The sequence below is a fragment of the Astyanax mexicanus genome, chromosome 4 (genome assembly GCF_023375975.1).
Source record: "Astyanax mexicanus isolate ESR-SI-001 chromosome 4, AstMex3_surface, whole genome shotgun sequence".
NCBI lineage: Eukaryota > Metazoa > Chordata > Actinopteri > Characiformes > Acestrorhamphidae > Astyanax > Astyanax mexicanus.
In genome coordinates, this window is record NC_064411.1 from 57955742 (window position 1) to 57968126 (window position 12385).

At 43.0% G+C, this 12385-nt stretch overlaps 1 protein-coding gene across 4 annotated transcripts in view; it reads left to right on the top strand.

Moving 5' to 3' along the window:
• arhgef4 (Rho guanine nucleotide exchange factor (GEF) 4) overlaps positions 1-12385 on the top strand; it is a 113435-nt gene that overhangs the window by 77658 nt on the left and 23392 nt on the right. For 3 of the 4 annotated variants that reach the window (XM_022668305.2, XM_049476719.1, XM_049476720.1), the window contains one exon: positions 8090-8238. In XM_022668305.2, coding sequence (XP_022524026.2) covers positions 8090-8238 — 149 coding nt within the window. Of the gene's footprint in view, positions 1-8089; positions 8239-10450; positions 11398-12385 lie in introns of those variants that run through there. The other variant, XM_049476721.1, reaches the window with a different exon arrangement.

Sequence of the window (12385 nt, forward strand, 5' to 3'; positions counted from 1 at the left end):
GCTCTTTAGCTAAAGATCAGACTTAATTCATGTCCAGGAAACTCAGACTCATCCCATCACTCCCATCAATCCCAGCAGTCCCAGCACCTCATCCCCACCAGGCCTGAGGCTAATGCCTAAACACAGTACTGATTTTTAATTATTAACTTAGGTGTAAATATTGGTGTCAGAAGTGGTTCATTTAGTGTTGTGTTTAAACTCCACCCACTAGATGGCAGTGTTGTACTCTGATTGGATAAAAAAAGTTGACTTTTATTTTACTCAGATTTTATAAATATGATGAGTGTGTTGTTATACTATGACAGTTGTCTAAAAATGTAATGAAATACGATCACAATAAATCTCTGAACGATTCATTATCTACTTTAAATAATTCAGTACCTATTCTGAGTGACTCAGTATCTACCTTAAATGATTCAGTATGTACTCTAATAGATTCAGTGCCTACTCTGAGTGATTCAGTATCTAAGTTGAATGATATCGGCTGAATGGGTGGAGCTAAACTGCTCTGGATTGAATGGGTCTAGTGAAACTGTAAACTCTTGTAGGTTGAATAATTGTTGACGTGTGGAGTTAAATTACATTATGTTGAATGGGTGGAGCTAAACTGCTGTAGGCTGAATGGGTGGAGCTAATCCATATACTGCTCTAGATTGAATGGGTGGAGCTACAGAACTCTCTGTATGTAAATGTCCGCAGGAGGTCTGGTCAGGTCCGGTCGGGTTCAGTCGGGTCTGGTTGGGTTTGGTCAGGTTTAGTCGGGTCTGGTCAGATCCAGTCGGGTCCGGTTGGGTTTGGTCAGGTTTAGTCGGGTCTGGTCAGATCCAGTCGGGTCCGGTTGGGTTTGGTCAGGTTTAGTCGGGTCTGGTCAGGTCCAGTCGGGTTTGGTCCGGTCGGGTCCAGTCGGGTCCGGTCAGGTCCGGTTGGCTTTGGTCAGGTTTAGTCGGGTTTGGTCAGGTTTAGTCGGATCCGGTCAGGTCCGGTTGGCCCTCTCTGCCCTCTGTGTGCATTATAACACCATCAGAGAGAGAAATGGAGGCTGTGCCAGTCCCTCAGCCTGGCGCTGATCCGGCTATAAAACAGAACGGCCGTAATTCTGAACCCGTAACGGTTCCTCCTGCCAGCCTGCGCCGTATTATCCTGATATACTGAGCCTGAATGGGGATTATTTTATGGCAGGCGTCCCGATACGGTGCACCACTACACCTATGAATCAGCATGTCTGCAGTGCTACTGAAACCAAAGAGGGAGAGAGAGGGAGCGCGAGAGTGTGAGCGAGAGTGAGAGAGAAAGAGAGAGAGAATGCCAGCGATGCCCATCCTTTTTTCTCTCGCTACGTTTGATCAGAGAAGGGTGCAGATACTGTATATTGATCGTTTTTTAGTCTGGCAGTCAGAGAGAGTGAGAGCATGCATTTGCACACTTTCGCACGCTTTCACACGCTTTCGCACGCTCTAATTTGGCACCATCTGATCGCTCATTAACACCTCCCTCTGACAGAATGCCACTGCCGTGTGTTTACGGCTAATTTGAGCAAACAAAGCCGGCGAGACATCAGGCGATACGGCGGGCAAGCTGCAAGACGTGGCCAATCCGGGGTCCTGTCGCTTCTCGCTCTGGGTTGGCATGGTGACAGACAAGCGGGGTGACGTCGCAGACGGTCATTACAGTCTACGTGACCTGTAGACGGGTTCTTTTTTGTCTTTGAAGTCTCACCTTTTTCCCTTTTTCCCTTTTTCACCTTCTTCATCCTGCAGCAGGACTTAGTACTAAAAAAACCTAAAGAGCCGTAGAGCCGAGTCAGAAAGGGTTCGGCACTTCGTTAAGAGTTCGTAGACCTCATTAGTGTGGCCTTCAGCTCTCTTCGCCTGCCGCTGTGGTCCAGCAGTGGCCACACAATAATAGAGCTTCAGCTTCAATCACTATTAACTGACAGAGAGAGAGAGAATGAAAGGAAGGAGAAAGAGAGAGAGAGAGGTGGGGGGAAACGAGGGCATGTTTACGAAAGAAAAGGATAGGAAATGTCTCCAAGACTCTCAAACCCAACCTCGAAAACATGCAATCTCTCGATTGTCAGCATCCGCCACCTTTGAAACTGTCTAAATGGATAAATTCAGTTTCTGTATTAACACAGAAAAAAGAGAGAGAGAGAGAAAGAAAGAGAGAGACAGAGAGAGAGAGAGAGAGAGAGAGAGAAAGGAAATGTTTACGGAAGGAAAAGAAAAGGATAGGAATTGTCTCCAAGACTCTCAAACCGAACCTCAAAAACATGCAATCTCTCGATTGGCAGAATCCGCCATCTTTGAAACTGTCTAAATGGATAAATTCAATTTCTGTATTAATAAAGAAGAGATAAAGAGAAAGAGAGAGAGAGGGGGAATGTTTACAGAAGAAAAGAAAAAAGGAAAGGAAATGTCCGCAGGGATTATTCAGAGGGACAAGTCCATTTTAAACTATTAAAAATCAAATTTCGAAAACTCTCTCAATTGTCGATCATTATTGGCCTCCTTGAAATTGAGTATACTGATAAATTAAAGTTCCGTTTTAACACAGATTAACAGCTTATACACGTAATAGATTAAGGGAGAAAGAGAGAGAGAGAGAAAGAGAGAGGTGGGGGGAAATGGGGGCAGGTTTACAAAAGAAAAGAAAAGGAAATGTCTCTCCAACTGAACCTCAAAACTCTCTCAATTATCAATCACCATTCACCACCTTGAAACTGAGTATACTGATAAATTAAAGTTCTGTTTTAACACAGAATAAAACCTAACACAAGGAAGAGATGGAGGGAGAAAGAGAAAAAGAGAGAGAGAGAGAGTAGGTTTAAGAATAAAAGAAAAGGAAATGTCTCTCAAACCGAACTTTGAAAACTCTCAATTGTCGATCACCATTCGCCACCTTGAAACTGAGTATACTGATAAATTCAGCTTCAGTTTTCTTTATTTCTATACATAGTATAAGGTCTTCTCTGGACAGTAGAAACAGTTAGTTACTCCAACAAAAGCAGGATAAACTTTTTTTTACACTTGGCCTTTTATTTATTTATTTATTTAGTATTTTATTCATCTAATTTTCTGCTTCACCCTTTAGTCTCTTTTGATTGTTGTTTTTCTTTCTGCTTTTACCATGTTATTTTATTATTTTTTAAAAATATATTTTAGTATTCTAATTATTTATCTCTTTATTTTGTTGCTTTATTTGATTTTAACGCCTGTCAACTTATCCTTTTACTCTGAATTACTTTATTTCTTCATAATTAAGTCTTATACTGTTTTCCTGTTTTTCTAATGCTTTTACCATTTAATTCTGATTGTTTTGTTTATGACGTTCCTTATTTTAGCTTATCCTGATTAAATACTTGATTTTCAGTCCCTTTAACTTAGTAAATGCTGGACTGCATTGAAAATGAGGGTTACCTCATATAAAGGTGAAAATAAAGATTGATTGGTTGATTGATTGAGAGATTAGTAGTGTTGTTGGTGAGGTGTGTATCAGTGTAGTGGTGTGATGGTGAACAGTGCAGGGTGTTGATTGGTTGATTGATTGATAGATTGATTAGTAGAGTTGTTGGTGAGGTGTGTATGGAGATGGTGAACAGTGCAGGGTGTTGGGTGCAGTGCAGGCGTGTGATTAAAGTAGTGAACTGTGTACACTGCGTGGGTCGTCTCGTGGTTCTTTCGCTGTGCAGCAGCGGGGGGGGATGTGGGGGGACGTGGCGACGGGGGGAAGGGGGGCGGGGGGACGAGGGATCTGCAGACGGCTGTAATCGGAGCGAGCGCTGCGACAGGAAGTGGTGAAGCTCTGCTTCTGCTTTCAGTGAGTTTCAGTTCCGGTCCTGACATCTCGGAAATCTCTCGCCTCATACGTCTGGCCGAAACCCACATCCTCCATGTCCCCCCCGTCCCCACATCCCCCCCGTCCCCACGTCCCCAGCTGAGCTCAGGCACTCTATTTCAGGCCGAGTTGTAGCCCTAAAACTGTTTGCCGACTGCGGTAATGAAAGCTCTGTCTACAGGGTCTCGTGATCCTCCAGTGTAGGATCTAGTGTAGTGTCCTGTAGGCAGTGTCCTGTAGACAGCGTCCTGTAGGCACAGTGACCTGTGGGCAGTGTCCTGTAGACAGCATCCTGTAGGCACAGTGACCTGTGGGCAGTGTCCTTTGGATAGACTCCTGGTGGTAGTGTCATTTGAGCAGCATTCTGTAGGCAGCATTCTTTGGATAGACTCCTGTAGGCAGCGCCATGTAGGCAGTGTCCGTTGGATAGCCTCTTTTTAGTTGCGTCATGTAGGCAGTGTCCTGTGGTCAGTATTCTCTAGGCAGTGTCCTGTAGGCTGTGTCCTGTGGCCGGTGACCCGTGGGCAGCATTCTGTAGGCAGTGCCTTTGGATAGCCACTTGTGGATGACAACATGTAGGCAGTGTCTTGTGAGCAGTGTCCTTTGGATAGTCTCTTGTGAGTGGTGACATGCAGGCAGTGTCCTTTGGGTAGCTAGTGGGCAGGGACATGTAGGCAGTTTCCTGTAGGCGGCATCATGTAGGCAGCGTCCTGTGTGCAGTGTCCTGTACGCAGTGTCTTTTGGGCACTGTCCTGTGGGCACTGTCCTATAGGCATTGTCTGTAGGCAGTGTTCTTTGGTTGCGTCCTTTGAGCAGCATTCTGTAGGCAGAGTCCTTTGGGTAGCCTTCTGTAGACAGTGTCCTGTAGGCAGTGTCCTGTAGGCAGTGTCTTTGGGCAAAATTCAGTAGGCAGAGTTCTGTAGGCAGCGTTCTGTGGGTGGCGTCATGTAGGTACTGTCCTGTAGGCAGCATCCTTTGGATATCCTACTGTGGGCAGTGACCTGTAGGCACAGTGTACTGTAGGCAGTATCTTTTGGGCAGAGTTCTGTAGGCCGCGTTTTGTAGGCAGCATCCTTTGGGTAGCCTCCTGTGGGTGTCGTCATGTAGGCAGTGTCCTGTAGGCAGTGTCCAGTCCCTTGTCTAGCCAAAACCACCCATCCCCCCGTCCCCAGCTGAGTTCAGGCACTCTATTCCAGGCCGAGTCGTGGTCCTGCTGCTGTTCCTGTCTGCTGTTTGTAATGAAAGCTCGGTCTGCAGGGTCTTGTGATCCTCCAGGGTTCCAGCGGTCAGGTGACGACCTGCGGTTCTGCCGGAGCGTCGGCTAGACGTCCTGAAGAGCCTCTTTCAGTAAAGATCATCAGTGTTACCCACAGAGTTCCCTTCAGGCGTCTCTCAGAATCTCACAGTTCTCACCACACAGAACTCTGATCCAGAACTCTGTACTAAACCAGGGATTTAAATACTGATCCTACAGGACGTCCTGTAGTCCTGCTTTCACCCTGATCTTCAGGACTATTATATCTATCCTATGAGCTTCACTGGGGAGTGGTCATAATGTTATGGTTGACTCTCTGTGTTCGGCTGCTCAGTGTAGTGTTGTGATTTTCTCGTACAGAAACTCAGAATCAGAAGGACTGATTGTGTTTGACGTGAACTAAAGAGCGTCTGGGTGAACGAGTGCAAACTGAGAGAGAGAGAGAGAGAGAGAGACACAGAGAGAGAGAGACAGAGAGACAGATAGACAGAGAGAGCGACAGAGAGCAGGAGAGAGAGTGAGAGAGAGAGGGAGAGAGACAGAGAGACAGATAGACAGAGAGCAGGAGAGAGAGTGAGAGAGAGAGAGAGAGCGCTACAGGGTTGCTAGGTGGTTGCTGTGCTATTCCAGGTGTTGCTATAGGGTTGTTAGTTGGTTGTTGTGTCTATTCCAGCTGTTGCTGCATGTTGAGTTAGCTATGTTTGAAATGTTGAGTTAGCTATGGTTGCTAGGGTATTCCATGTGAAAGAAAGAGAGCAGGAGAGACAGAGAGAGAGAGAGAGAGAGAGAGAGACAGGGTTCCTAGGTGGTTGCTGTGCTATTCCAGGTGTTGCTAGGTGGTTGCTGTGCTATTCCAGGTGTTCTATGGGGTTGCTGTGTTTCATGTGTGGGGTTGCTGTGTTTCATGTGGGGGGTTGCTAAGTGGTTGCTATGCTATTCCATGGTTGCTGTATTCCATGTGTTATGTTTTTTTTAGGTGGTTGCTATGCTATTCCAGCTTCCAGATGTTGCTATGGGGTTGCTAGGTGGTTGCTGAGCTATTTCCGGTGTTGCTATATGGTTGCTGTGTCATTCCAGATGTTGCTAGGTGGTTGCTGTGCTATTCCAGCTGTTGCTATTGGGTTGCTACGTAAGTGGTTGCTGTGCTACACCAGATGTTGCTAGGTAGTTGCTGTGCTATTCCTGATGTTGCTATGGGGTTGCTAAGTGGTTGCTGTGCTATTCCAGCTGTTGCTATGGGGTTGCTAAGTGGGTGCTGTGCTATTCCAGCTGTTGCTATGGGGTTGCTAAGTGGGTGCTGTGCTATTCCAGGTGTTGCTATGGGGTTGCTACGTAAGTGGTTGCTGTGCTACACCAGATGTTGCTAGGTAGTTGCTGTGCTATTCCTGATGTTGCTATGGGGTTGCTAAGTGGTTGCTGTGCTATTCCAGCTGTAGCTATGGGGTTGCTAAGTGGTTGCTGTGCTATTCCAGCTGTTGCTATGGGGTTGCTAAGTGGGTGCTGTGCTATTCCAGCTGTTGCTATGGGGTTGCTACATGTTGATTTTTCTTGAGAAATCCAGTAATAATAATGTAATAATTGTATATAGTGAAATATACCTGGAAAACAGACCCTTTTTAGTGGCTTTATTAATATCGCAGGGTAGTTTTGATATTTCGTGGGGTAATGAGAGTTAGTTATGAGATTTAATCCGTATTTCAGAATGAATAAAAGAGTACCTTCTGAACTTGATGGTAACTGAACTGTGACTTTATATATTTAAATTAAAAATGCAAATTCGTCATCCAAGCTCTATAATTAATAAATTTAAATTAATGCATGAAGTCTCTGAGGATTGACTTTATTTTGGTTATAAGCAAGTCAGTTTACTCGGCTTACTTGCTAATTTAGCAACGGGACTGGGTGCTAATTTCCAGTTATACAGGATCAACCTTCCATCTGATCATGTTTGAATGGGGAGAAACCAAAGTACTGGAAACAAAACATATCAGAAACATATATTAATTCACTGATAAAATCAGATAAAAATATATCATGAACAGTTCACCATACTTTTTGGATTAAAAGGCGCACTATCAATGAACATCTGTTTTCAGGTCTATGAACTACTGTCAACTACTGAAAAAAATGTATTTTTAAAGAAATACATTTTTTTCAGTAGTTGACAGGCTGAAAGAAAACACAGCCTGATTTGCCACTTTCTGACAGAGCGTCGACCTCGGGGCTCCAGACACGACCATATTATATTTACGGGTCAGCAACCGACAGACACAACACTGCCTGCTCCACATATAACCACAATATAACCACAATATAAACACATATCAACACATATATCCACAGGCCAGACACAACTGTCTCGCCGCCACCGGCTAAACCTTTAACACATTTTTCTATTTTAGTGCTCTATAGGCGAACTGTAAACTGTGCATCGTGCAGCTTGATTTAGAGCGAGTCAGTGTGTCTTTGCTATCATGACGACGGGAAAAGTACACCTTGCTCATCTCAAAACACAACGCAAAAGTCCTGTACTAATTCTCTTAATTAATTATGGGTGTGGTTCATTTTGGGCGTAACCTGAAATAAACCAGTCAGAGTGTCTCTTGCGCATCATTCTCTTTAAGAGTAGATCAGGTGAGCTCTGACTTTGGTGGATTGCTATTGTAACGGTGCAGCTACCTGGACGTGTTCAACAAACTCTTCTCAGCAGAGGAAACTGAGCTGCTGGTTGACGCTGTGAAGGAGCTCCAGCAGCTCATTTACATGTGTGTAATGTGTGTGTAATAAGTGGGGGTGTACGCTCGGCTCGGTGTGCCTGTGTTGCCGAGATAGCGATGAACGTCTGACTGTTGACTGTTGACAGGGTTTTAATGAGTCAGTGGAGCTCCTGTGTTTTCTGTTACCAAGATAAACAAGCAAAACTCCAGAATTTGAGTTTCTGTGGTGATGAGTTCAATACCCTGACTTAACTAACTGATCCCCTGTGTTATTTATCTGCAGCGCTGGTGATCACTGATGGATCTCAGGATAAGTCGGGGTTGGGAGATGAGGTGGGCAGTGAGGATGATCTGTATAACGAGTTCCGGAGCTCGGCCAATCGCTTCGGCCATCCTGGAGGAGGAGGCGGGGAGCAGCTGGCCATTAACGAGGTACGACCCTGACTATAAATATAGTACACTATATAGTACACTGTAAATGTAGTACCTTATAGTACTGTAAATATAGCCCACTGATTTGTACACTCTAAATATATTACGTTAATGTACTGTGCATATAGTCCATTGTATAGTACACTGTAAATACAGTACATTTTATAGTACTTTAAATAAAGTACACTATATAGTACACTGTAAATATAGTACATTTTATAGTGTACTATATAGTCTACTGTGAACATAATACACTATATTGTATACCATAAATATAGTACACTATAAATATAGTACACTATAGATATAGTACACTATAGATATAGTACACTATAAATATACCACACTATATAGCACACTATAAATATGGTACATTTTATTGTACTTGCAATATAATACACTATATAGTACACTGTAAATATAGTACATTTTATAGTGTACTATATAGTCTAGTGTAAACATAATACACTATATTGTATACCATAAATATAGTACACTATAGATATAGTACACTAAAGATATAGCACACTATAAATACAGTACACTATATGTTACCCTATATAGTACACTATAAATAAAATACACTATAGATATATTACACTATAAATATTGTGTTATATAGTACACTATAGATATAGTACATTACTATATAGTGCACTGTAAACATAATACACTATATTGTATACCATTAATATAGCACACTATAAATATAGTACGCTGTTAATATAGTACACTATACATAAGTACACTATAGATATAGTACAGTATTAATATAGTACACTTTAAATATAATGCAATATAAATATAGCACACTATAAATATAGCAGATATATTTAGTAACTGTATCTGTATTTGTTATGGGCAGACATAACAAATTGGTGTCTATCGGAGTCTATACATGTTAATATGATAAATATATCATGAAATGATAAAATATTGTCATATTTTTTGATACTTAATACAAACTATTAATGTAAATGTGTGTAACATAATGCTTGGTGCTGGTGCAGTGTGTGTGTGTATGTGTGTATGTTTTTATAATGAAAGAGAGAGGTGTGCTGGGTTGTTGTGTGGTTCACTGGGTTGTGTATGATGCCCCCTGCTGGTGGATGAAGGTACAGGTGTGAAGCAGGTGTCAGGTTGGTGATTTATTGCGTTTCTCCAGATTCCCGGGTTTCCGGAGCAGAATGTAATGTAGAGCTGAGCTCGGAGATCCGGAGCAGCCGGACTGGCCAGCTGAAATTCTGAAATTCTGCTTACAGGACCTGAGTGAACCCAGGAGAACACCAGCAGTTCTGTAGAGACAGCATAATGCCTATTGTTCTCTGTGTGTGTGTGGGGGGGGGGGATTGGGGTTGGGGAGTAAGCAGATGCAACTGCTGTCTTAATGAGCAACACCAGCAACCTTTCCTTTAAGCCCCGCCTCCTTTCCCCTGTTCCTTTAGGATTCTTGAGGAAGTAGCCAATGAGGGTGTGTCATTTTACATAAAGTAACCAAACATCATAACGCTAACAATATTATGATATACATATATAATACAGATAGCAAAGTATAAATGCATAAACCCCGGATGCATAAACCCTGAATGCATAAACCCCGGATGCATAAACCCCGGATGCATAAACCCTGGATGCATAAACCCTGGATGCATAAACCCCGCAACACTCCCAACACTGGGATTCAGTCTGAGCTGCATGTATATAAACCCCGGATGCTGAGTATAATATAAGAAACCTGCTTTTGGCAGATAATAATAATAAACTGGATATATTAATACAAATATTAAAATAATAAATATATAAAAACATATATATAAAAATAAATAAAAATCTAATAAAAATATATCAAAAATATATACAAATTACATACAAGAGATCAAACAAAACTAAAGTTAAGGATATGTTCAGTAATAGACAGCTGAATCAGCCAATCAGAGGATGGGGGAGGATGGAGAGTGTGATTCTACATCCTCTCCTCCCTCACTCTCTCTCTCTCTCTGTATCTCTCTCTCTCTCACTATACCTCCCATCTCTCCCTCTCTCCCTCCCTTTTCCTCTCTCTCTCTCTCCATCCCTCTCTCTCTCTCTCTCTCTCTCGTTTGCTCTCAGCTGTGAGGCCCAGCCTCCTCTACTCCCGTATCTAGGATACGCTCCACAGCCTTGCGATCTCATTGGCTGAAAGGGATACAGGAAAAAAGACACACACACACACACACACACACACACACTCAGCAGCGGGTGATGGGATGGATGGATGATTCTTTTTTTAAAACAGAAGCGTCTGTATTCAGGCCTTCATTATTCGGATAGATAGAGAAAGAAAGAGAAAGCGATAGAGAGAGAGAGAGAGAGAGAGAGCTGCTAGGCGATCGGATTGAGGGATTTATAGAGAGAGAGAGAAAGGTAAAGTGAGAGAAAGAGCGAGGGAGTGAGAGAGAGGTGCAACCACTCCTGCTTCTGACATCATCAGGAAGAGAGGAAGAGGAAGAAGAGGAGGAAGAGGAGAGAAAGAGGAGGCGGAAGTGAACGGGAAAGTGTGGACGTGGAAGCTGTCTCGTTGTCTCTCACTCTTTCTCTCTCTCTCTCTCTCTTTCTCTCTCTCTTTTTTCCTCCTCCCCATCCCTCCATCTCCATCATCCTCCATCCTTTTTTTCTCCTCGTCGTTCTCTCTCTCTCTCTTTCCCTAGTCCCACTGTATCTCTACCTCTCTCGCCCGACTCCATTATTATTTTCCCTCTGGTGTTTTCTCTCTCCCTCCCCCGTTCTGTCCATCCTCGTCCTCGTTGCTGCGCGCGAGTGTATCCGGGGCGCGAGTGTGTGAGGTGTGTGTGTGTGTGTGATCATGGCTCGCGGGCTGCAGCGCTCCACGCTGAGTGATTTCCTGCTGCGCTGTAATCTCAGCCCCGAGGCTCAGAAGGTGGTGGTGTTCTTCATCATGATGCTCCTCATCATCATCAACGTGGTGCTGATGTTCCTCCTCGCCTTCCAGTAAACAGAGAGAGAGACAGACAGAGAGAGAGACAGACAGAGAGAGGAGGGGAAGCGAGAGAGAGAAAGGAAAAGAGAGAGAGAGAGAAAGGAAAAGAGAGAGAGAGGGAAAGTTATTCCCTCGTTTACTCTGTGTGGATGGGTGTGAAGCATGCAGCCAGTGCACTGCAGGTAATCTATCACTCTATCTATTGCCCTACCTGTCTGTCTATCTGCCTATCTGTCTATCTATCTATCTATCTATCTATCTATCTATCTATCTATCTATCTATCTATCTATCTATCTATCTATCTATCTATCTATCAGAAAACTTACCTACCTGTCTGTAAATATATCTTGTTATTTACCTACCTACCTGTCTACCTGTCTATCTGTTGACCAGTTTGACCAGTCTGTCTATCTAAAAACCTGCCTAGCTGTCTGTACATCTGTTGACCTGTCTGTCTGTAAATATATGTAGTTACCTAACTACCTACCTACTATTCTGCTGATCTATCTATCTGTCTGTCTGTCTGTCTGTCTGTCAGAAAACCTACCTGTCTGTCTGTAAATCTATCTAGTTATCTACCTACCTGACCTGTTTGTCTATCTATCTAATTATCTATCTAAAAACCTTCCTACCCGTCTGTCTATCTGTTGACCTGTCTGTCTGCCTGTCTGTCCATCTATCTCTCTGAAAACTTACATACTTGTCTGTCTATCCGTTGACCTGTCTGTACATTTATTGTCATCTACATACCTACCTGTCTACATGTCTATCTTTTGACTTGTCTGTCTGTAAATCTATCTAGTTATCTATCTACCAACTTATCTCCCTACCTGTCTGTCTGTTAACCTGTCTATCTCCCTATCTATGTAATTACATGTTTATTATGATTTATATATTATAGCATATGTATATGTGAAGTATTTTTACTTACAAACTGTTTTAATGTTGAATAATTCGTTATTTTAGTGCATCTCTAGCAATTCTGTCTGAAAGTAAAGTGTGCGTTTCTGTATATTGTGTGTGTGTGTGTGTGTGTGAGGTGTGTGTGTGTGTGTGTATAGTGTTGTGCTGCTGACTCTGTACACTTCACTCTAAACTCTGCATTATTATATTATTGTTCAGGACAATATGATGAAATAGACAAATTACTTTATGTGTGTGTGTATAGT